Genomic DNA, 26,805 nt, shown 5'->3' with positions numbered 1-26,805 from the left:
CAACAGTGCTTACTTCATCCTCCCAAGGAACCCCCACTGCTCTGCATGCTGGTGTATTGATCTGTTTGGCCCTCCCTGTTCCCCAACAATGAGCTCTTAAGGCCAGGGAGGAGGTGGCATACCCCTGGAGATGTTTGCTGAATGGATGGATCAGATGGACCAATATTGGTTGGGTTGGTGTTTCTGTCATTCACCCAGCTGCTCTGTCTCAGAGACAAGCTCTCAGAAGTGAGGACGGTCTTGAGGCTGCAGAGAGGGGGAGTACGTGGTCTGAGGCCAGGGTCTCTGCAAACTGGTGTGTAACACTATAGCAGGTGGCTGCACCCCTGGTGGCTTGGCCAAGCCTCAAATGCAGTCATTTCTAGAAAGGTCGCTGTGGCTCTCTCAGTTCTGGAGGCAGAGAGGATGAAGGTGCTAGAACCCCACAGACGAAGCAGCAAGCAAGTTCTCATTGGCTCCTAAAAATGAGCCATGAGATATACAGGCCAGAGGTTCTCAAACACCTGCAACTAGGGTTCGGATAGACACCCCTGGCCCCATCCTGTTTCAGATGAAAACCTGAAGGCAGGAAAGTGAGGTAACAAAAGGTCAAAATTCCTTGGGGGTGTAGAAGCGAGAACTCCACCGTAGGTGTTCTGACAACTAGACCCGGTTGTCTCTCCCTCCTTCGTGCTGTTGCTCATGAGAGAATGACCAGTGCTTGCCTGTAAGTCTTTAGGTCAACCCGTCTGGACTGTAAGCCTGCACATCGACTTCAGTCCCCAACAGTGGAAAGAGGCAGGCTTTTCAAGCCAAAAAACTTGGATTTTAACCCAAGCTTTGTCACTTGTTAGCTGTGTGTCCTTAGGCAAGTCACTTTACCTCTCACCCCTAATTTCCTCCTTAGTATTCTTTATTCTCTCTCCCTGCAGGATGTGATGATAATCATATGATGATGATGCAGGATAAGAGATGTCACAGTCTTAATCTGAAGATGATGAGTAGGTTATATTCAAGCCTTTAGTTAAGTCTTATTTACATGTTATAACCAATTCTCAACTCAGTTGATAATTAAGTAAAAAATTACAATGGCCACATTTGGGCCAGACAGGGAAGGACAACAGCATCCTCCACAGGTCAGAGTGGTAACTGTAGCGGTGATCGTGTGAAATCTTGGAAGGGGAAATGATTCTTTGGGGGAACAGGAGTCTTGCACCCCACAGCCCTCTCTCTCCCCTGCTCCAATGAGTGACTCTCCCAACTTAGGAGGATCAAGTTAAGGGAGGCCCCAGGGTCACTTACATGTGGACAGTGAAACACAGCGGGTTGGATTCAGAGACCTGCCACTCACTAGCTGTGTGGCTTCAGGCAAGTCATTTAACCTCCAAGAGCAATAATGTTCCTAGGACCATAGGGCTCACACAGAGCAAATGGCAGCTTTTAGGATGCTGTTGGGATCGCCATCCCTGTTTACCTCCCACGACTGCAGAATCAGGGCAAAGGAGCACTGTTTAAGATGCTGTAGCTTCAGAGCCCTGTCTCCACCTGTGCTTGCTTACCTGCCATGTGGCCATGGACCTGGCTCCCCTCCAGCCTCCCAGTTCTAATTTCTCCCATTTCCCTAAGGCAGTGGTTCTCAACTGGGAGTGGTTTTGTCCTCCAGGGGACAGTTGGCAGTGTCTGGAAGCATTTTTAGTTCTCACAACTGAGGGATACTACTGGCATCTAGCAAGTAGAGGCCAAGAATGGTACTAAACATCCCACAATACACAAGACAGCCTCCCACAACAAAGAATTATCCAGTCCAGAATGTGCCAAGGCTGAAAGACCCCACTCTAAGGAGTTAGTGAGCTGGTTCACTCTGGAAGATGTTTGATTCTACCGGAATACTAGAGAAATCCCTCGAGTTCCCATCTGAGAAGGAAGAGCATAGCCTCCAGGGATTGTAACTAAATCTCCCACTCCCCAGGCAGAGTTAGGGACCATCTTCTTGGGACTGCAAGGGCGCTTCCTTCATCTCCCCACAGTAGATCCCACTGTAGTTTGTCCTGGTGACTGCCTTTCTTGTGACATTCAAAGACACCTCCCAGCAAGGCGGCCCCAAGAGAGCAGCACTCAGTTTCTGGAAGAGCAAAACCAATCACTCAGATGATAAGGTATTTGTACCTCTGCAGTCGTAAGGTATGGATGGACGCCCTGGTACATAACGTGTGGCAGTCCTTCGATAATGGTTCAAAGATATATATATTTTTTGGGTGGTTGATTATTATGTTTGGGATGGATGGAGGCACCTTGAAACTCTTGCTTAGAGTTTCTCAGCGTTTATATGTCATTTACTCATCCTTTAAACAAATCTTTTTCAGCATCTGCCCTGTACTGCGTCCATTGTTAAGTGTTAGAAATGCAATTTTTGCCTGACATTCTTTGCCACACTTAGGTGACAAGGTTCCTGTGGTGTAGGAGGGGGAAGGAAGCAGGTGTTAGAGACACATGTACACAAGTTGGTTTTTTTTTTGTTTTGTTTTGTTTTTTTAATAAATTGGACTTACAAATTTACTTTTTTTTAAAAAGATTTTATTTATTTATCGTCCCCCCCCCCCCCCGCAAAGCCCCAGTAGATAGTTGTATGTCATAGCTGCACATCCTTCTAGTTGCTGTATGTGGGACGCAGCCTCAGCATGGCCGGAGAGGCGGTGCGTCGGTGCGCGCCCGGGATCTGAACCCAGGCCACCAGTAGCAGAGCGCGCGCACTTAACCGCTAAGCCATGGGGCTGGCCCCCACAAGTTGGGTTTGAATCCCAGCTATGCTGGCTTCCAGCTGTGTGATGTTGGGAAAATTACTCAACCTCTCTTAGCTTCACTTTTCTCTTCCTTAAAAACTGCAGTGATGCCCCACACTTGTCAGATGTGTTAGAAGCCCTAAATGACTAAATGATTGTGATAAAACAGATTTTAAGTCTCCCTAGTTCCCATCTTTAAATCCTAGCTCTTCCCCTTTTTCCGCTATGTGACTTTGAGCATATTAAGTTCTAGGATTCTCAGTTTCCTCATCTGTAAAGTAGAAATAATGCACCTGCCGTGGACAAAGTTGATGTGAAGATTAAGGGAGATGATGCCTGTAAACCAGTGAGCCGGTTACTGCATGTTGTAAATATGTAACCATCATCATCATTACTATTACTATTATATTGCCTACAGTAATCAGAGCTCAAATAGCTATTTTCATTCACACTATTATTCCAGATCTATTTCAGTTTCTTAAACGGCTGTGGGTGGCTGGGAGGCGTGTGTACCTGCCTCTTCTTTGTGCCAAGACTCTGCAGACTGATGAGCAGTGGCAAAGAAAAACAATCCAGGCAGATGGGACCTTCATGCGGGCAGATTTCTCATCATTCCACCTGCACACACACAGAGAGAAACTGAACACTCTCCCAGGCTTTCTTCATCCATAGGATAATTTCTTTAAAACCTGCATGGAATCCCACATAAAGAAAAATGATGAGGCTAATTATAGATTCTGTGTTGTCCACAGACCTCTCTGCTGTGTGTTCACACAGATTATCTGGGCTGAGTCAAAGTCCGTTTGGAGTGCTCAATTACGGAACCATCCAGAAGCTAATAGACCTAGTCTGTCAAATCCATAGGGGCGGAGTGCCGTATCATTTGGTTTTGTAGCTCCCTCGATGCCTGGACTTGCTTTGACAATAGAAAAGCCCCCAAAAAGTGTATTAAGTGGCTTGTGGTACCTGTCCTCTGTAAACTTTTGGCTCATTCACTTGGAAACATGGCTGATTCCAGATTGTAGAACCTTTTTTTTTAAATTATTTTCTTCCAATAGAAAAAATAACATACTCAATGGAGACATTTAAAAATATGCCCCTTCAAAGAAAGAAAAAATAAAGGAAGAAAAAAATCTATGTTCCCATCACCCAACAATAACCCTTGTGTATATTTTGTTGTTTTTTTTCTTCCAACATTTTCTTTTTGTGTACTTGGGGGTTTGTTTTGCTTTTCGTTTGTTTGGGGGTGTGACTTTTTTTAGAAATTATAATCACATTGTGTAAAAAATTTTGCACACTGCTTTTTTTCTCTGTAGACTCAAAAATATTTTAAACTGTCCTGGCCACATAATATTCCAACAAATGGGTAAATCAGAGTTTACTCCACTGTCACCAGTTCCTGGACATCTAGGTTATCTTTCATTTTTATTGTTATAGCTGCAGCAAACATTTTGGATATAAACTTCTTTTTCTTATTATTATTCCAGATGTAGGATTATTTCCCTAGGATATATTCTCAAAAGTGGAGTTACTAGGTCAGAGAATTTTAAAGACTTTGCAAGTGTTTTAAAGACCTTTTAAATATTCTACAAACATCTCCTACACTACTTGGTGAGGATATGACGTCAGTTTCCTATTAGTGTGGGTGAATTGCCACCCACCTCTCCACCTTCTACAAAACTCTTTGTTATGGGGACCTTCCCAGATCCACCCTTCCCCATGATTCTAGAGGGTCTTTGACTATTGTTCAAAGCCCTCCCTTGGGGATCAGTCCAGTTTGACCACCCAGTGAACCCCAGTTTGGAACAAGAGTGTCCTGGCACTTCTATCCGCTACGTCTTGCCCAGTGGGCTGAGGCAGTGAGCCCCTGAGTAGGGATGGAAAGTTGCTGGAAGGCAATACCTCCTTCCTTGGCTTACTTTTTTCCCCTATATAGTGAGCCTGTTTTTTGTGTCGTTGCCATGGCAACGCAACCTCAAGGTAATAGATATTCCTTGGTGCTTAGAGGAAAAACTCAGCTGACAGGCAAATGAGAAAGATGCAGGAAAGAAAAGGTTAGCCCTTTGGTTCCCCTCCGTGCCTCAGCAAATGAGCAGAGATAATTAAAAATTAGACTTGAGAGTCACACAGACACTGATATAAGGAAGGTTCCAGGGCTCACAAGGTCATCTGTTTCCAATGCTAATTGAAATGGATGACGATAAATCAAATTACCTCAGATCTCATCTCTGCTTGATGGAGAATCTTTCAAAACATAGGTCATTTTCCAGAATCTTTCCACCCTTTGGGGAATTGTATGGCTTCCAAACAGCCTGAAATGATCTTAAAGGTGAGGTGGGATTTAACAGCCTATCTCAATATCCCGCCTTCAAGTCTTGTCAGTTCCACCTCACCAGCATCCCTAATTCCCAGTTCTCATTGGTCTCCCAGTTTCTCCTCGTCCAGTGCCCCACCTGCCCACCTCACTCTCCAGGCCATCTTCCCAAGTCACATCTCTGATTACGCCCAAGAGGAAGACCTCTCCTGGCTCCCTACTTCCCTCAGAAGAGAGCCCGACCCACAAAGCTCAGCACACAGTGTCCCCCAGGGCACACAGTGCCCCCTCACTAACTCTCAGTTCCCTGGATGAGCGAGTCATTCATTTCCTCTCTGGACTTTGTTCTTGCCTCAAATACATTCATTTTCTCTTCCTGGGAAGTGCCTCCCTACCCTTAAAAACCCAACATAAATGCAACTTTTCTCTGAATTGAGTCATTTCCTCCCCTGAGCTCACACGCTTCTTCTTTCATAGCTAGAATATAGCTCTTCCCACATTCTAGTGGGATAGAGCGTCTCCGTGGCCTCCCTTCCTTGGCAGCCTGTGGGCTTGTCCAGGGCGGGGGCTGCGTGTGTTATCTCCCTGCATGCTGCCTGACACATGGTAGGTGCTCAATACTGGAAGTTTTTATTACCCCTGCAAAGCTGGGTTGTTTGGTTAAAAGGATACGTTTTTCTGTCTGGGGAGATGGGACTAACACCTCAAACTTCTCTGGCACCAAGCTTCTAAGAAACCCAAACCCCTCATTTGTAACATCATCATCAAACATATGCTAGGTTGCTAGCATATGGTATTAACAGTTGAGCATCTGGGTGCTAAAACTGTTGTTATAGTTGTTGTTTGGGGAAGAAGGCACAAAGTTCACATTTTATAACCTTTTTGGAAAATTCCAAACATATTCAAAAGTAGCGATAATAGATACTGACACCCGCCCCACCTCTCCCCGCTCAGGCCACGTACCCATCAACCCAGCTTCCACAATGATTAATTTGGCCAATTTTGTTTCTTTTGTTGCCTCCCCTCCCCTGCTATTTTTCTGGAGTATTTTAAGGCAAATCCCAGACATAATATCATTTCATCTGTCAATATTTCGTAAACAGTCTAGGTTAAAATTCTAACTCTTCTACCTACTATGTCTGTGACCTTAGGTTAATTAACCTCCCTGATCCACATTTTCTATATATGTAAAATGAGACTAATTGTAGTACGTCCATCATAGGGTTATAATGAGGAGCAAATGGACTGTTCCGTGAAAAACACTTGACAGCGCATGCTCAGGTCATGTGCTAAGTGGTCAGTGTTAGCCATCAAAATCACTATTATTGTCATTATCATTACTGAATTTACAGCACAGTACCAAGCATTTGGGACATGAAAGACATACGACTGTATGGGTCAGTAATCATGGCTCCGGCAGCAGAAAGAGGGCAGATAGGAGAGTGGAAAAACTGGAGCCTCAGAGATCAAATAGGAGGCTGGAGGGAGAGGATGGGGCCTTGAGGTTGGCTGTGACTGCGAGGGGAGATAACACACAAGGAGATGAGAGCAAAGACCTCCGACTGACTGGCTGTAGCAGGGGAGATGCCTTCTGCAATGAAAGGTCAAGTTTCTATTCTGATGGCCTGGAGAGAGTGTGTTAAGTGGGAGGAGGCGGTGGGAGATAATGAGTTTCCTCAGACGCGTTGTCTCTGCGGTACTGACAGAGCATCCTCTGATGGAGCATCCTAGAAAAGACACTTGACAGGTGAGGCTGCTGGTTACGACAGCACGTGGCTCCTCTTGTGCAGCTGGTGGCTCGTTTTACTTTGGAGTTACTCACGCATCCCCATGAAAGGCTGCAGACCCCCCTGCCCCGTGAGCTTCCCTCAGCCCCTGTTCTGTAACCTCGATTCACTACTGTGATGATCAAAGTGGAGCTGGTGGCTTTCCTCACCATCACTTTTAAAACTTACTCTACAGTGAACACATGCTCACTGTGGACACTTTTAAAATCAGAAAAATATGATCTCACTTGTATGTGGAATCTAAACTAGTCAAACTCACAGAAGTAGAGAGTAGAGTGGTGGTTGTCAGGGGCTTGGGGAGGGGGAATGGGGAGGCGATGGTCAAAGGGTACAAAGTTTCCAGAGAAATAAGCTCTGGCGATCTGCTACACAGCATGGTGCCTATAGCTAACAATGCTGTATCGTATACTTAACATTTGCTAAGAGCGTAGATCTATGGTAAGTGTTCTTACCACAAAAATTATTATATAATGAAGACGACCGGGGGAAACGTATTATAGTGAAGAGGACGGGGGGAAGCCTTGGGAGGTGATGGGTATGTCAGTGGCCTTGATGGTGGTGATGGGTGTACGGGTGTATACTTATCCCCAGACTCATCAAGTTGTAAACATTAATTACATACAGCTTTTTACATGCCAATTATACCTCAATAAAGTGGTTTAAATAAGTTAATAAAAATAGGAAACGCAGATAAAGTATAACAGAGAAAATGAAAACTGGCCATAACCCCCCACTCAGATGTAGCCAAGATTGTTAGGTTGATACAACCTATTATTTATTATTTGTATTAATATATATTTCACATAGATGTGACCACACTGAATGTGCAATTACTTATTCTCCTTATCACATCAGTAAGAGATGGGAAGAGGGGACCTTACAGGGATGTCCTCTAATTCCCTTAAGCATCCTACACCTGATTGACACTGTGCTCCAGTTTTTTGCCTTTAAATATCAAATAAGAAATATTAACTATTAAATTAGTGAAACTTCCTCATAAAGCTTTATTCGGTTTCTTTAATGTTGCTACCAGTAAACACAAAGAAAGGATCAATTATTATATATTCTCCTTTCCTATATGAACTGTTTATCACTGGTAATCAAATAACGGATGAAGGGACGTGTCTCCTTATAAAATTATGACAGCTAATAAATGAACACAAAGTGTTAGAATTAGACCATCACCATTTCACAACCCCCGATAAATGAATAGGTCTAAGCACTGAGTGAGTGTCGTGAAGAGGGCCAGCCAGCCATTGTGTGCCTTCCGGAGGACACAGCAGCACCCACAGACTTGGCAAAGACCTGACGTCTGATCAAACCTGCTACCAACTTGGAGGAAATACAGAGCACAAGGAACATGCTGGCCTGCACTGCTGTCCATAATCCACAAAATCCAGATGGTGGGAAATCCACGTGTCAAACAACCTGGGCTCGTCAACAGAACTTGCAAGGACCAGAACTTGTAGATTTAAAAGATCAGGGTATCCATGTTTTTTTTAATGGACAAGACAAAACTATGGTACCTAGGGAGGTACAGTTGGGTGAAAAACTAAGGAAATGCAAGGAAGTGATCACTCTACAAATCAGGATACAGGAGGTGACATTTGGAAGAGGGGAAGGGGTTGATATTTGGGAGTGGCTGGCAAAGTTCTTTTTTTTTTTTTTTTTTTACTGAGGAAGATTAGTCCTGAGTTAATATCAGTGCTAATCTTCCTCTATTTTGTATGTGGGTCGCCACCACAGCAAGGCCACCGACAAGTGGTGTAGGTCCACACCTGGGATCTGAACCTGTGAACCTGGACTGCCAAAGCAGAGCACATGGAACTTGAACAACTCAGCCACAGGGCTGGCTCTGCAAAGTTCTATTTTTTGACCTAGGTGGTTACAAACTATATATTTTTGTGTAGCTTTCTGTATATGTGTTTTATTTCATAAGAAAAAGATTTTAAAAGAAAAATTAAAACTTTAAAAGGTGTTACTACCTGTATAGGGTTGGATAGTGTCCTCTCCCAAATTCCTATCCTTCCCTGAACCTTAAAATGTGACCTTGTTTGGAAATAGGGTCGTTCCAGATGTTTTGCAACATTGCAACATTGCAGAAAGTTACATTCAGATGAGGTCATCCCAGAATAGGGTAAACCCTTAATCCAATGTCACTCGTATCCTTACAAAAAGATGAGAAGAGGGGCTGGCCCCATGGTGTAGTGGTGAAGTTCGGCGTGCTCCGCTTCACCGGGCTGGGTTCGGTTCCTGGGCGTGAGCCTACACCACTTGTCAGTGGTCATGCTGTGGCATCAACCCACATACAAAATAGAGGAAGATTGGCACAGATGTTAGCTCAGGGCGAATCTTCCTCAGCAAAAAAAAGGAAAAGAAGGTGAGAAGAGACATAGAAACACAGGGGAACAGCATGTGAAGAAAGAGGCAGAGATTGAAGTGATGTGTCTATGAGCCAAAGACCAAGGATTGCCGGCAACCACCAGAAGCTGGGCCAGAAGCATAGAGAAGATTCTTCCTCAGAGCTTTCATTAGGAACCAATCCTGCTGACACCTTGATTTCAGACTTCTAGCCTCCAGAACTGTGCGAGAAATTTCTGTGGTTTTAAGCTACCTGGTTTGATGTAGCTTGTTTCAGCAGCCCTAGGAAACTAACACACTACTCAACGTTACCGTGTGTTCGTAATTTTTTTAAAAACATGAAAAGAACGATTAGTTTAGCTGTAGACTGGGTGTGATTTTTCAAGGTAGTATCTCCAGGTTCTTGTCCATATGCAAACAATTATTTACTTGGTTGTAGTTACAGCCAAATGCCGTTTTATTTCTGGACTTTTGTTTTCACTGGATAGAGCACTGATTTGCATTTCTTAATTCAAGGATATACATCTCTACGAACCATTGGGTCACCCTAGATCCTACTGTTTTCTTCCTTTTTTTTTTTTTTTTTTTAAAGATTTTATTTATTTATTTTTTCCCCCAAAGCCCCAGCAGATAGTTGTCTGTCATAGCTGCACATCTTTCTAGTTGCTGTATGTGGGACGCGGCCTCAGCATGGCCAGAGGAGCGGTGCGTCGGTGCGCACCTGGGATCCGAACCCGGGCCGCCGGCAGCACAGTGCGCGCACTTAACCGCCAAGCCACGGGGCCGGCCCTGTTTTCTTCCTTAAAATGAAACAGGCCTTCCTACTGCATTTCCAGCACGCATCTCTGCTTCTGATTTTTCTGCTTACATCGTGATAAGATCTGGCTCATTTTACCATGGGTTGTGGGTTGCCCGAGTACCCTGCTGATTCTAGCTTACACACACACACATCGTGTGACCCCACCACCACAGAGATCATCCCCTCAAACCATAAGCAGATGAAACTCAGCTGCTAGCTCCTTTGAGGGGCCACACAGAGATAGTGAGTGGGTTTAATTAACAGTGAAACAATATCCTGAAGGTTTCTCAAAGCACCAAGCAGAGATCAAGTTGTCTGATTTCCGCACAAGCAGGCAGAACCAAGGCTGAAATATGATTCCTTCTCAGTTGCCCTAGAATGGGAGGGGTGGTAGCTGTGGCTCTCTGCCGCTTTCCAACAAGTAATAATATTTAAGCCAAGTATTAAACTAAGCCCTGTCCAGACGGTAAAGCATGGAACACCAGCCTACCCCCTCAGGGGGATTTTAGTCAGCCAAGCACAGTGCCTGACTCATGGTGGGCAGTCAATATTGTTAAATGAAGCACCAGTGAAGTTCAAGGACTGAAACTTCAGAGCCCCAAGAATCGCCCGGAGTGGAGTGCCTCCGCAGCCTCAACAATAGGCCTAGGGGGAGGCCAACACGTCCCTTTTTAAAAGCTGCACTTTGTGATTTTGATGCAGACAGCCTTCAGCTGATACTTTGAGAAAAACTAATCTAATCATGAGCATCTTGAGGTCAGAGACCATATTGTGTTCTCTTATTGAGCGCCTGCTGTGTACCACACCCTCTTCCTAGTCCTGGGCATAGAGCAGAACCCAATCTCCTGTGGGCATGTCCCTGTCCAGGGTGTCACATGGGTACTGGAGGTGGGGCACCTTGAGCCCACAGACCAATGGGAGGGGTGGAGAGGGGAAGATGCTCCCATAACACCGTAGGTCTCAACTGGAGGCGATTTTGGCCCCCCCACCACCACCACCAGGGGACATTTGGCAAGGTCTGGAAACATTTTTGTTTGTCACACCGCGGAATGCTACTGGCATCTAGTGGGTAGAGGCCAGGGATGGTGCTAAACATCCTACAGTACACAGGACAGCCCCTCACAGCTAAGAATTATTTGACCCAAAACGTCAATAGTTCTTAGGTTGAGAAACTCTTCAAGAGAGAATGAAATAAGTGTCATAACAAGCATATGAAAGTACAGAGGAAATAACACATTCCTGGTCCTACAATGCAGTACCCGGGGTCCTATGGCCTGCCTTCCTCTCTCCCACTCCTTCACTCTTCTTGGTTCCATCCCACTCTCGCATAGCTGGCAACAGTGCATTGAGCCCTGGAGTTACACAGAGCTCGGTTTGAAGCCTGGCTTCTCCATATGCCACTGTTGAATCTTGGGCAAGCCACTTAACCTCGATAAACTCAGTTTCATCTCCGCTCTCCTCCATGAGCAACAGGGACCCAAGAAGAAAAAGGAGGATGTTTTTATGCACCCTTGATTGACAGTCTGACAAACTCCCACTTACCTCATGGGGTGGATGCAATGAAATGAGATCATGCGTATGAGGTGCTTTGCTCGGGGACGGCACCTGCTGAGCATGCGTCACGTGTCAGCTGCTGTGATGAGAATGAACAGAGTCCCCCACCACCCCATGGATGTAACACCTCTGCCTCATCCTTTTCAGTTACCTGGTTTTTAGATTCAGCTCTTTCCTTGAAACTCTTACTTTCCCCTAATACAACCTATGGGCAGGTGGTGACTATCATATCTCTATGCTCCTAGGTCCGGAGCCCGTAGCCCCTCACGCATCCTTCCTCTCTAAGGAGGAGGATCCACAAGAAACCCCCCTTCAATCAAAGTGGTGGGGAACCAGCTTTCTACAGGAGCACTTGGTTTGCAAATCCCTCCTACGCAAACAGGATCACTCTTTTATTTCCACTCCTTACTTTAGACTATTCCACAGTTCCCAGACAACTTGTCCCAGGCATATCTGCCTCTGTTGGCCACCTCTGCTTTTGCATACTAGGCACCCTTGAACTTGTCTAAATTACAACTATGTCTAGATGACATAGTCAGTATATCTCAATTCCCTTAGGTAGTAAAAATGCCCTCAAACACCTGCAAACAAGCCCTTTCTCTCCAAGCAGAAAGAAAGGTCACCTCTGCCTTCTAAACTGTATTGTCTTAAATGTCAGCAGGTCTGGCTGTCATCCCTTTGAAAATGTGGCTACCCACTTGAGAACTTTCAAGTCTTTGAAGAGTCTTTGGGCTCCTCATAGTTCTAATCCTTTCCCACAAATTCTCATGTTTCCACAAACCTCATGCCTGAAGGTGAAAACCTTCAGGCATCAGGGAATGGTACAGTTATCAATCCAAGAATAAATAAAACCAGTATTATCTGGAAGCAAGGTAGTTACATCTGTAGTAAGGAACTAGAGTCCTCTAAGCAGAAATGCAGAGTATCTCTCCAAGGGTGTGAGGATTTTGCTGTAACAGATTCAAAGCAAGAACCAGTTGAAATTGTATTTTGTAAGTTCTACCATTGTCACGTGGAATTTCAGGAGCAGCAGGAGCTCGGGTTATTTTTTACCCCGCGTCCAGCAGACTTGAGGTGCGTAAGCAATTGATGAGGATTTTCGAAGTGTAACTTACCATCACCACCCTCAGTGCTCTTGTGGCCATTAATGACTCATTCTCTGACTGGAGCAGTATTTCCCTAGTTTATTTTTATGTCCTTCTATTTGGCTGAGAGACAAACTTCTACTTGACCTTCAAATCTCAGACTGAAAGTTACTTCCTCTCAATAGTCTTCCCTGGTTTGCATCCTTCTCCCACCCCCAATTGCTTCCTCTTCTGTGCCCCGTCACACTGCAGACCTCTCTCTTACAGACTGTACAACAAATATTTTTCTGCAGGGAACACGAATCATCACATGTACCTTTTTATCCTCCTCCCCAGGCCTCACTCACATGTTAGAAGAAGCATCCATTGAGTGTCCATTTCAATTCTATTCAACCATCCAAATCCCACAGTGGGGACATTGCTAAATAAAATGAAACAAACATTGGAGGCAATTCACTAGATTATTTTTCCATCTTTTGCTTTAGTTCAAAATATAATAGGATAAGAACATATACATAGTTTGGCTTGATCATGGATTGCAGATTTCTGCAGAACATTCTGGCTTTTGGTTCAATGTTTAATTCATTTGAATCCATGAGGGCCATGATATATATTTGATCAAGAGAATCAGTGTCATCCAAGTACCCAGGGAAAAAGGAATAGTTACTCCATCCAGATTGTACTGTCTTGCTTTTTGCTTTCCCTTCTTCCTCACTCTCAGAACATTCCTTACCTCTTCTAAGCCAGTGTTGCTACTAATGGCCTCTTAAAAAATTCTCTTGGAACATCCCCTGGGACATTGGCTGTCCTGTGGCCAAGCAGATACTTCTCTTATAATAGCTACTTGCTATTTCCCTTCCTTTAAAAATATTAGTCATCCTTGCAGGGCCAGGACTAGAGTAGGGCAAGACAGGTGACTAGGGGGCAAAATTTAAGGAGGCGCTCACTCTCAGGGTGGTACAAGTGCTAAGTCAGTACCTGAGAGTGAGTGCCTCCTTAAATTTTGCCCCCTAGTCACCTCTCTTGCCCCAGGGTAGTTCTTGCCCTGCATCGTTGCACAGACCCCGTATGCATCTGGTCTAAAAAGAAGTTGAGTGTTTGAATCTTTTCTCTGCCTTCCCAGTGGGTCAGTCCACGGTCCCTGACATTTTACTTGGCCAGTCACTCTTCCATCCAGGTCAAAATCTCGGGGCTCACTCACTTTAGACTCCTGCAGCTGCTTGACAGAACACAGAAGTTCCAGATTCCAAGTCTACTAGCAATGAATGTGTTACTTTTCAACACCCACTTTGGATTTTAAACAATCATCCGTCCCGCCCAAGGATGGATATCGTTAATGTGAGTAATCTTCCACAGACGTCTTTGGTAAATGTGCTTCTTAATTATAGTATTACTCATTTCTTATTTTTCAAACCTTTTAATTTATCATCTAATAGGTGCAGTGATCTGTGGAATAATCCATCTTTATTTTTTTCCTATTTTAGGTAGCTAGGCTTATTACTATTCATAGCACAAGCCAGATGCTTTGATTATTAAGTGGTGTCATTTGTACCCTAATGACTTTCACACCATTCAAAAGGAAATAGAATATTATGAAACATTAAATAAGACCCCAAGCAAAGATTGAGCATTGTTAACTCTCATTACCCAAGTGTGAAGGAAATGACCACTCAGTTAGAAGGTGACAAGGTGGAAGGATAGTCTAGATTTGTCTGAGCTGGTGTGGGCATCTGCATCCTTGGAAACTCTTTAGATGTAGTACCAAAGGCCCCAACCATCCTTCCCAGCATCTTGGTCCACATTCACTTTTCTTCTTTGTCCTCATGCCCACTGGCCTCTTTGCAGTCTCTCCTCACATTCTGCTCCCTCTGCTTGGAATGGTCCTCTCTCCCTTCTTGTCTTAGCTACATCCTACTCCATCCTACTCATCCCAGCTCAATGGTCACTTCTTCAGAGAAGCCCTCCCTGATCTTCCCAACCAGGTCAGGTCCCCTATCCACATTCTCATAACACCATCTTAGAATCATCAAGTGGCAATCTTACATTTATTTGAGTCCTTCTTTGATTGATTAAGTCTTTGTCTCCCGTAAGACCATAAACTTCATGAGGGCAGGGAATCTTGTAGGTGTTTGCTTTCCATCATCTTCCCTGGCTTCCAGAAACCCCACCTCTCCTAGTACCATTGCAGATGGAAATAAGCATGACCATAACTACTGCTCCTCTGCAAACATGGTCTGAGCCCATTACATTTCCCCTGTGGCTGGTGCTTGAGTGCCGTCTTGAATGCCAGTGGACTTTGTTGAAGTGTGAATCAATGGTACAGGATCAACTCTGATGAGTTGCGATCCCTTGGGGCTACATACATAAATCAGGAACACACTTTTTTAATCGTGAAATTGATTTTATTATGTTTAGCCTATTTACTAAGTGAAACTGTGATTCCCTCAGGACAGAGAGAGCAGATCTGTTTCACCCATTACTCTACACACAGCTCCTTGAGCAGGGCTTTGGCACTGTTGACTGACTGACTGAGTGAATGAATGAATGAATGGATAGTACAGCTATTATTGTTTAATATTTTAAGAAGGTGAAGGGCAGAGAGATGAAGCGACTTGCTAGAATGACATTACAAGTCAAAGCAGAGCTTAGGACCCAGTGATGTTCCCACTACCTCCTGCCACCATCTGCTTGGGATGGTGTTGAAGCAACCTCCCAGGGACAAGCAGTGTCAGAAAAAGCCCAGATGACCTCTGTGCTCAGGATCTTGGCATCTGCGGTGTTTGAATGACATGACTCAGATTTCCTCCCCCTGTCTGGATGGGAAACTAGCTCTGGCAGGGATGGCCTGAGTATGCCCAGAATCCCTAGTCCTGGAAAATACAGCTGCCGAGACCAGATCTGGCCCATCACACCGCTGGCAGTGGCATCTCAGACTGGGTGTGGGGGACTATGGCCCAGATTATGAGCAGATTCCACTGGGCCATGCAGGCAGCACTGAGCAGGCCACCAAGAGACAACCACCTGGGCCAGGGGCTCTGGGATGTGAGATATATGGGACAGAAACCTCTGGATGAAACTTAGCCTTACGGCATCTCGCTATCTCCACATATCCACTTGCTGGTCCATTCATTCATTCATTCATTCATTCTGGAGGCTATCATATGCCAGACAGTCCTTTGCACCGGGGTCCCTGAGGTTGGTGCTGTTGTCCCGCCCAGCTAGAGCTGCACTCTGCATTATGGTAGACAGGAGCCACATGCAGCCACCGGGCACTTGAAGTGTGGCTAGTCTGAACTGAGACACACTGTAAGTGTAAAATACACCACAGATTCCAAACACTTAGTACAAAAATGTATATAAAACATCTCATTAACTATTGAGTATATATTGAAATGATAATATTTGGATAGATTTGGTTAAAGAAAATATATTATTAAAATTAATTTCACCAGTTATTTTTAATATTTCTTAATGTGGCTAATTAGAGAAATTTTAGTTACCTCTGTGGCTCACTTCTTATTTCTTTTGTACAGCACTGGTCTAGAGACTTGCAACGTAGAGGCAAGGCTGATGAGTAAGTTCCAAGCTGAGGATAATGATAACATCACTAGCTGGCCTGAGGTGCCACGGGAGCTCAAAGGAGACTTGGCCCAGACTGCAAGGGGCAGGGGTTGGGGGCCAGAGCAGCTTCCTAAAAGAATTCACATCTCAGTCGACAGCCAGGAGACAAATCTGTGTAAGCTCCGGGACCAGGGCGCTCCGAGAAGGAACCCAGTCTATACTGGGCAGTCTGCACTGCGCCTTCAAAGAGGCACAAAGCTGAGAGGCCCAATGAACTTCAGATATGTCTCCAGTGGCAGGAGTGAGGGGGGTGGGAGAGGAGAAGGGGAAGCAATAAAGCCAGACAGGGCAACAGACATTAGCTCCTGAAAATCAAGTCCGGTTGTATCCAGCAGAATTATAATGTGAGCCACACTCAAAGTTTTCAATTCTGTAGTAGCCACGTTCAGAAAAGTACAAAGAAACAGGTGAAATTAACTTTAGTGGTATGTTTCACTTAATATTTAAAATGTTATTATTCCAACATGTAACGGATATCAACAATTCTTACTGAGATAGCTTGTATTCTCTTTTGTTATTAAGTCCTTGAAGGCTGCTGTGTATTTGACACACACACATCACAGTTTGTGCTAGCTGCATGTCAAGTGCTCAGTGCATATGGTGACAGTGGCTACTGTATTGGGCAATGCAGCTCTACTGGACTTTTCTCTTGAGTGCAATGGGAACAGGTTTTAAGAGAAGAGTGCCTTAGAAAAATCTCTCTGGTAGCCACAAGAGAGGCAAGTAGTTTTCTGGGGGCTGTCACCCCCATCTTCCCAGGGCTGTCACCTACTGAGGTACCTCAGCTTATAAACTGGTAACTTGGGAACAAAATCTCTTTTTGCAGACTTTACCCTGTGGTGGTGTTATTCGAGGGTAGTTTTGGGGTGCAGACGGCAGAGCCCTGACTTGGGTTTCGTCCAGAGTCCTAAAAAGGGGAACTGCTCTTTTAGTTCTCATGTGGGTCTAACCACCTTTCAGGTGGTGACGTGGGACAGACTCAGATTTTTCCCCCTTGGGTTCTCATCTGTGAAACTATAATGCCGATACTCGCCTAAGAGGCTTGGTGTGCAGATAAAATGAAGGAACATATGTAAAATGCCCCACACTGTCCCTGATAAAGAATTGATCAAAAAATGGGAGTTTCTTTCCTCTCGAGTTGTCATCAAAAGGACTCTTTCACATCTCCAAGGGCAGCCTAAGAGGATGTAAACTCAAACATCATCACTGGGGATCAGACTACATTAGTCATCTGTTGAAAGACTCCTAACCCTTTCTCCACCCTCCCACATAAGGAACTTCAAGGAGTTAGTTCATTTCAGAAAGAAATGTCCAAAAATATGCAGATTAGAGCCAGCCCTGCAGGGGGCTTTTTTCTAGCATCACAATAAGTTTTAACTGGTAAGAAAATAGCTTTTCAGTTTCCCTGGGCTCTATCTTATTGGAGAAGCAGCTTAAAAATTGTTCCTAATCTCCAAGGAGTTTCCAGGTGCTTAATGGCTTGCCAGGGTAATAAACAGCTGAATTCGGGGAAGCCATCATGTGAGATGTTACCTACCACCTTCCTCTGCCTTTGAGAATCAAATGAAGCTACACAGTCTGGGTGGAACTGGGAAAAAGCATCGCTTTTGAAGTCTGACAAACCTGAGTTTGAACCACAGTTCTGTTGCTCAGAGCTATATAATCTCTGGATAATATAATTGCTTGTATCTTTGAGCATCAAGGTACTTCTCTGAACAATGGGTATAGTGTATATCTTGCAAGGTAAGAATGTATTAGTTGTCTATTGCTGCATAACAAATTATCCCCAAAACTTATGGCTTAAAACGTTATGATCTCAGAGTTCCTGTGGGTGAGGAATCTGGACATGGCTTCGCTGGGTCCTTTGCCTCAGGATCTTTTCCAAGGCTTCAATCAAGGTGTCAGCCAGGGCTTTGGTCTCATTTCAAGACTCAACTGGGGAAGGATCTGCTTCTAAGCTGTCTCATTGGTTGTTGGCAGGATCCAGTTCCTCATGGGCTTTTGGACTGAGGGTACCAGTTCCTCACTGGCTGTTGGCTGGAGTCCTCCCTCCATTCCTTGCCTTATGGGCCTCTCCATAGGGAAGCTCACAATGTGGAGCTTATGTCCTCAGAGCAAGAAGGCAAGAAGAGTCAGGGAAAGAGAGACTGCAAGACAGAAGTCACAGTCTTTTATAACCTAATCTTGGAAGCAACATCCCATCCCTTTTGCTGTATTCTGTTGGTTAGAAGCAAGTCACTAGGTCCAGTCAATATTCAAGGGGAGAGGGGTTTACACATGGGTGTGAGTACCAGGAGGTGGGGACAGTTGGGAGCCATTTCAGAAGCTGTCTGCCACGATATTTAAAGATTCTCTGTAAATAGTAGCTATTGTTATGACCAAATATGAAACCACTTTGAAAAGCAACATTCACCACAGAAAGAGAAGAAATCTACAGGGTTATGTACTAGGGTCAGGAAGTTTAACAGTTGTATGACACTGTCAGTCTGTAAAGCAGAGTTGATTCTCACTCATGCTAGGTTACCCAAAGACTGCATTTAAAGATGCATTTTCATTCACTGATTTGATAACATGCTACCAAATAACAACGTTTGGACACTAGGTTAAAAGGCATTCATTTCCCCTACATAATGTTTTATCGTATATCCAAATCCCTTTTTAGGTATTTTAGGATTTCCATGTTTTTATGGCAAGAGGTAAATAAAAATGTCTTAATTTTCTTATTTAACAATATTATAAAGGCATTTAATCCTGTGGTACATTCTTTTTAATTAGCATTTTAACAGCTACATAACATTTCCATTAATAGATAAACGTAAGAGCCATGGTTTACTTAACTTTCCCTTATTCTGTGACATATAAGTTGCTTCAATGTTTTGCCATTAAAAGCAATGCTGTGATTGAGTATCTTTTGTGTGGTAAGGTTTTTTCCCCATAGTTTGAGTTATGTCTTTAGGACAAAGTCCCAGAAAAGCAATTAGAATACACACATTTTAATGGCTCTGTCAAGTTTTTATCCAAATGAGAAGTCAGCTTTGGCTTTTATATAAGTAAACATTGTTCCATCAGCCCCAGATTGAGTTCCTGAAAGGCAGACACCCGAGCTTACGTTTTAATTTTTTTTTAAACCATGGCATCTAGCCTTTAAGCAACATTTAATGAATATTTGTGGACTGAATGAATGAACAAAAATATTTAAAAACTCGAGACTTCAGGGAAACTATTTAGGCTAGATCTATTGTAACTCTTTTTTTTCAATCGAGAGATGTTACATTTCCACTTAGATTTCACTAAGAGATGTGGAGGATGTACCCATGCCAAGCACTGGGATCTCCCTTGCCTTATTTCAGTTAATCCTCACAGCACCCCCTACAGTTCATTTTCCACACAGCAAGAGAATGAAATGCTCAAAGCATAAATCAGATTATGTCACACACTTGCTTTTTTAGAGGATCCCGGGAGACATCTGTTGGCCCCATCATTTGAAAGGAAACAGTAGGTCCTCTTTTCTGGGGAATACTAGTTCTGGGGAAATCTCTACTTAGGTGGAAAGAAAACTTGCACCCAATAACCAGGAATTATGGGAATTTTCCTGAATGTAGTTCAGCCTGGATAACGGGTCATTTTAGACAACTGTGAGTCGGAGTGATATAACATCTAGGTAAGGAGGACACAAATGACCCTCAGAAAATAATTTTATTGGTCAAAATTTATTCTGGCTGATGTGTCCTGCCACTCTGCACCGTGTACTCCTTGGAACTCCACAGTACATTCCCCACCCCACCCCCACGCCCTTCTTTTTAAAGATATTTTCATCTACATATGTCAGGAGCTATCACCCTCATTTTTTAGACCCAGGAGACCAAGTTGCTTCACAAGTTCAGAGTGTGTGAGTGACACAACCAGAATTTATTTGCCACCAGTGTCTGATAGATCGCGGGCTTAGCCACTAAACTTGACCCGCAGCGCCCCCTCGTGGGCAGGCGGTGGTTTGGCTTCTCCAGGCTCGCTTTTCACCTGGGCGACATCTCACCTAACCAGCACTTCCGTGTTTCTCCCTCTCTCTCAGGTGAAGGAGGCCATGCAGCGGATCCACGACCGAGGGAACATCGGCAAGTTAATTCTGGATGTCGAAAAGACCCCGACTCCACTGGTGAGTCAAAAGCAGAGAGATCCATTCAGTTCAGGTGGGCAGCACAGGTGGGGGTGGAGGGAAATGCAGGCAGCTCACTGGCTCCGGGAGACCAGCAGTAATCAAACGACCGGCGCAAATGAGGGGTTAGGCAGTCACAAACTGAAATGAATGCTAAGAAGGAAGGGAAAATGCTTCGGGGAGGGCATTTCAAGAGCACTCTGAGGGCAGTCAGGAAAGGACAGAAACAATGGACCTGTGTCTGTGACAAGGTCCACTCTCTCTTGGCTGCCACAAGTGACAGGAATTCCCAGTAAATCCTAAGAAATTCACATTCACATACTCAACAGAAGGATGCCAGCTGCCTCCGAGATGCCTCTTGATGATTCTGTTGATTTTGTTTTCTTTTCCTTTTTTTTCCAATTATTTTATTGAGGTAATAATGGTTTATACATACAATGGAATACTACTCAGCCACAAAAAAAAGACAAAATCATCCCATTTACAACAACATGGATTTTGTTTCCTTTTATCGGGATAAAACCTTTACATCCAGGAATCTCACCAGGAGGGAAGCATTTCACATTCACACCCTAGAGCTCCTCAGGGGCCCCTTAAGGGGGGCTATACAGTGTGGTGGTCAACACAAGACTGTCATCAGCATGCATGGATTCAAAGGCCAGCTCTGAGCCCGTGTGTGGCCTGGGCAGTTAACTTTGCCACTCCACCTTCGGTCCCCCTGTCTGTAAATTGGAGATTGATCAATTCTCACAAATCCATTAAAATCATACACAGAAAGCATCGTGTCATACACACTAAGTTCTAGGAAAGGTTTAATAAAGAAAATACTTAGGAAGGGTTTTTTGTTTGTTTTCTGCCATGTTTAGTCTTGAAGCTGCATCAGTCATTCATAAAAGAGAAAGAACTAAATTTCTTGCATGGTTTAGTCCAAAGTGTGTACTTTTAAAAGTATTGTCTTGGCTTTTGTGACCATAATGTAGCTTAGGAATGATGGCCATTTCACTCAATGAAAGATGATTTAATAAGAGGGCATTTTACAAAGTGCAAGGGACTAATAACAATATGGATATAGTTTATGAAATGCTTACCAAGTTCCAGGACTGTGCCAGCAAAGGTTTGAAGGCAGATGAAGGGTGGAGGTTAGGGAGGAAAAGGGTGCTGGGATCCTGGGTCCTCTGTGCACCTATGCTGTCTTCTTTAAACACGTGACCAAGTCTGTCACAGCCCCATCAGTGAAGGGGACCTAGAGCCGTCCTGGACGGCTTTTTGCTTTCAAGCAGAGAAGTTGGCACCAGCTTCCTGCCCTGAGCTGCTGCCTGTCTCATTACATGTGAGGTCCTGCTGGGCCCTCAGGCTGGTGGGAAGGCCTGTTTGACTATGGGGGGGGGGGGGATTCTTATCAAAGTAGGAATTGAAAAGCCCACCTTTCAGGGTGAGAGCTCAGATCCTGCCTTGGCATATGTCATTGTCCTTTTCCTCAATTTCAGGTGGACTTCTGCCCTGGTACCTAAAGAAATAAAATGATGATTGAGAAGGGGCCAACTCAGATCTGTGGTATTTGGAGCATCTCTATGGTGGGAAGGAGGCCACAGCCTGTCCTGGTGGAAGACTAGGCTCAAAGGAGAAGGAACACGTAGTCAGACTAAATGTAGGGCATCACGAGACCCAAGATGGGTCCAGTGAGGTCATTTCTGGGACGAGCACCTAACAGAAAAGGAAACAGCACAGGGTTGAGGCTCCAGAGGGGGCAAGGAAGCCTTCCCAGAGCTTCATCAGAAGCTCGGAGAAGGTAGGAGACAGATTGCAGAGGCCTCTAACGAGTCCTCTGTTGAATTACAGATGGCCAACGACAGCACAGAGACCAGCGAGGCGGGAGAAGAGGAGGAGGACCACGAGGGTGACAGCGAGAACAAGGAACGGATGCCCTTCATCCAGTGACCCAGGACCCAGGCCGGAGAATGTGAAGGATGGTTTGGAAGAAGAGGAGCCGGCTGAGAACGCTCTTCTGTGCCCCAGTGAACAAATGCTGTAGTCCAGTGCGTGTCGTGTTTGTCTGCAGTCAGCTGAGCTAAAAAGCTGTTGATCACCATTGTTTTTGAAATTAAGTGCCAATCCCATTCCATGCAGTATTATGTCCCGCCCCCATCTGTGTATTACACTCTCCCCTCTCCCTTCTTTCAAAACCATCCATCTTTGGGTCCTTCTTGACAGTTCTAGAACAGCCTCGAAAATGAATACAAGCCCACAGGCCCAATGCCTAAGAGACCAGACATGGGCAAAGGCAAGTTTGGATTGGAAGGTGTTGTCACAAAGCACTGTCCAGGTCCTAGAATTCTTCAGGCCAATGATACTTTTTGCTGCCAGTCACCCACGCTTCTGACAAGAGCGCTTGCCAATTTGGCTGGCAGAAAGAGGGTAGGCCAGAAGATGTTTTCATGAGCCCATAAATTTAGGACCTCTCCACCACAGTAGTACTTTCTCTCTCCCCATTTAAGAGGCAACTTCCTTACATTCATTTAGTTGCTTCATGGTCCGAAGGTTGAACCACTCTCCTCTCGCCCTCTGATGTTTGATCCCTTCATTGGTTCTTATCCATAAACACAGGGAAACAGATGTGGAATTTTTAGGGTAGAACGTGGGTCAACAGCATGAGTTTGAGGACCAGCCACAGAGATGTCTCCTCTGAAATCACATCTCATGAGCAAGCTCCTCCCCTTGCCTATATATTTTATTTTAATTTTAAGAAAACTCACTGCGTGTGGGACTATTTCAGAAGTCATTACCAAGACTCACCTATGTTTGCACACTTGCCATTGGCATTGACAATTTTGCTATTTTCATTTCTTGGTAGTGAGCAGCCACCTTTACCGAGGATCCCCCAAGGAAGACCTCCCTTGTAGAGCATATTTAGGAAAAAATCCATGAGTATCTTTCTTCTTGCCAAAGCATGTTCCAACATGTAACAAACTCTATCGACACAAAAGGTTGATGTTCAGTATCTGAGGCCAAATGCGTAGTTCCTCTCCTCCAAAACATGAAATTATGGTGCAGACTCTGCAGGGCCTCTGCCTTTTTGGAAATCAGGGACTGAACTACCTGATTACATACCTTGCCCAATTTTCCATTTCCTATATGCCTAAGAAACCCCACCCCATTTGACATAGCTTAAAGTGAACAGTTTCCCTGCAGGAAGAGAGAGAGTCTCCCTGTCTCCACAAGAGGGTTCCTCATTCCGTCTTCCCAGTTCTTTTGACCCAAAGGGTTGACTCCATCACTCACAAACCAAGCTGGAGACTGAAGGAGCCCACATAATTAGCATTCCAACTCACTTTGCATTCTGGAAGACATCGGAGGATTCCTGCATTGCCCAGTCTCTCCACCAATGAGCCTTAGGGTAGACCCAACTCCCCCCAGGTGATGGGAATGAGTGCATTTCAGCAATTACCTGTTTTATTTCCAAAATCCTTTTGTAACAAATGTCACCTCACTAATCATGTTCTTTTTTCCTATCCTAAGCTTGTGATGATGACTTATTTATGCCAAATATTTATCTGAAGAGAGTTTCTCCTTGTCGTGAATGTACGTGTAAAATATGAAGATGAGAAAGGCTGCTGCCATCTGATGAGCAGAGAGATGAGAGTATCTTGAAAGAAGACCCCAATGTCATTTCTCTTCCTACCCCAGGACTCACCAATATTCCAATTCTGGGCCATTTAGAGAGATAATGTAGAGGTTTTATCCCCCCAACCCCTTCAATAAATGCTGTATTATTGTTCATGTTTCTCCCATAACCAAGCTGAAAATGGGATCTTAAGAAGAACCGCAACTCAAGTAACATCGCTGGTGAGCTGGACAGAAATGACATTTTCTAGGGCTGGGGGAGCAAAGAGCCACTGGGTGTATCTGGGCTCTCCTCTGCCAGGGGCGTGGGAACTCAACAATCAGAATCCAGAAGGCCTTTTTATGTCCAGAGGAGAGCATGGAAAGTCGTTCCTCCCTACATCTGTTTTCTCGGCTAGCAAATTTCATACAATAATCACAAATGATGCCAAACCTTTTTGTCTCCTCAGAATACAGAATGAGAAGAGAAAACTAGAGTTTGACCAATAAGATCAATTTATGCTATGAAGAATAGGGAAAAAAATCAAAATTAACTGTTTGATGCACTCTCATTTTGAGCCCCTTCTTTCCTGTCACGTGATCGTTTTTCGCAGGAAGTGGAAAGAACGTCTCAGTTTGCCTTAAAGGAACTGTGAAGGCTTCTCTGTAATTTAAGCTTGATTGGAGTGAACTGAAACATTGTCTAATGTATTTGTGGCTTTAGAGCTTTTGTTATATTGTGCCTACAAAGCAAATTATGTTTACATAAAAAATATAAATAAAGTATTCAGCATAGCATCACCTTGCCTGGCATCAATTACTCCACATAGTTCTTGGAAAACGGCCGCATTATTAAATGCAAGGAATGGGTGACTTAAAAAGGAGAAATAGAGCCAGCCCTAATGCCCTAGTGGTTAAAGTTTGGCACTCTTACCACTTTGGCAGCCTGGGTCTGTTTCCCGGTCATGGAACCACACCACCCATCTGTCAGTTGCCATGCTGTGGCGGCAGCTCACATATAGAAGAACTAGAAGGATTTACAACCAGGATATACAGCTGTGTACTAGGGCTTTGGGGAGAAAAAAAAAGACGCTGAAAAAAAAAGGAGAAATAAAAAAATACAAAACGTGATAGAAGAATCTCCTGATGAAAACTAAAGGCTACAGAGAAAAAATGGGGTTGAGAGGAGACAAGCCTTTAAAAAAACATTTAAGTTCCCTCAAGCAAGAAAATAAAACCACCAAATAAAAGAAAAATTAAATACATTATATAACAATAATTATAATGGCATTTGTTAGGCACCTATTGTATGCTGTTAAAAGAGCTACATATGTATTAACTCCCTTACCCTCCCAACAGCCCTGAGAGGTAGGGTTTAACATTATGCCCATTTTATAGATGACAAGACTGAGGCATAGGGAGATTTTTTTTTTTTTTTTTTTTTTTTTTTTTTGCACTTGCCTAAAATCACACAACCAGTAAGTGGTGGAGCCAGGATGTAGAATCAAGCTAGAAACCATGCTCCTGATTGCTTTATCATGCTTCTTGGCTAAAATAAGGATAAAATACAGTGCATTTCAAATTACCATCCCTTGCTCACTAGAAACTCTTTGGGGATTCTGTTTCCTCTGATTTCAAGGATATGTTTGTAAATTTTTTTGCTTTGTAGCAAATAATATGCATATCAAGATGTGTTTTCTTTCTGCCCCTCCATCCAGAAATTTGGTGAAGTAACATTTGGTGAATTCACATTTGGTGAAGTGCTGATTTTAAAGCTCACACATCTCAACCATTTTTATTTTCATCATCTAATAATGTATCAAAGAGATACATAAAAGTAAATCCCCAAGAGCTAAGATTTCACAAAAGAGGAATTCATGATTAGAGAGAGGCTTACTGTGTTTGCCATATTTCTCAGCAGGAAGCCCTCCCCCCACCCCCCGCAAAAATAGAGCTAGTCCCATGTCAATAAAATGCCACATATATAAACCTGAATTTACAAAGTAGAAAAGTTAGTCACATTGTCAGTGAAATGCTTACAAGTCACTATCCAAGGGATTTTCTCATATATTCTCCTTTAATGCTTATGTATTCCATATGACTCTCATGGCCTCATGTAGCCAGTGTTGGTGTACTGTCACATTTAAACACAGTCCAGCAACAAAAACTGGAATCTAAACTAAAATCCACATCTTCACTTATAACTCTGAGAATGGGGAGGAGGTCTAGCAGTTGGAAACAAAATTCTTTTCAGCGGTGTGGATGAGGTTAGGGTAGTAATGGAGGCAAACCTTTCAAAAGCCGTTTTGGCCAAAGGAAAACATTTGTGTAAATGCAAGGAGGGGAGAACTTTTGAAGTGCATATTGGAGGAATGGAGAGTGGACCAGTTAGCTGAAATACACACATGTGGGGATGGAGTAGAGGAGAAAGTCATGATGGGAAATGGGTACCAGATTTGGAGGTCTTTGAATGCCAACCTGATAATCTTGGATTTCCATGGAAAGGAACAAGGATGTGCAATGGTGTGACGTAAAAGCTTGGGGTCTGGAGGTGATTACTGAGAGCAAATGGGGAGTTTAATGGGAGGAGGGATATGAGATGAGCCTAAAGGGGGTCCAGAGTTGGATATCAAATACCTTGATCCCCCTGCCCTGGTTTGGGTTCTCCAGAATCAGATATTGAAACAAGGATTTGAATGTCAATAGTGTTGGGAGGTGATCTCAAGAAGCACAGATGGGGGAGTGGAAACATAAAACAGGAAAGGGAAGAAG

General features: G+C 44.0%; 1 protein-coding gene across 1 annotated transcript in view; it reads left to right on the top strand.

Moving 5' to 3' along the window:
- The window catches only part of VAT1L (vesicle amine transport 1 like), a 147,735-nt gene extending 122,904 nt beyond the window's left edge, over positions 1–24,831 (top strand). The window contains exons 8-9 of the mRNA XM_004437090.3: positions 20,350–20,433; positions 22,273–24,831. Coding sequence (XP_004437147.1) covers positions 20,350–20,433; positions 22,273–22,371 — 183 coding nt within the window. The 3' untranslated portion in view covers positions 22,372–24,831. The remainder of the gene's footprint in view (positions 1–20,349; positions 20,434–22,272) is intronic.
- Positions 24,832–26,805: the final 1,974 nt, after the last annotated feature.

The sequence above is a fragment of the Ceratotherium simum genome, chromosome 30 (genome assembly GCF_057802395.1).
Source record: "Ceratotherium simum simum isolate JZ-2026a chromosome 30, ASM5780239v1, whole genome shotgun sequence".
In the NCBI taxonomy this organism is placed as follows: Eukaryota; Metazoa; Chordata; class Mammalia; order Perissodactyla; family Rhinocerotidae; genus Ceratotherium; species Ceratotherium simum.
This window is presented reverse-complemented; position numbering and strand designations above follow the sequence as displayed.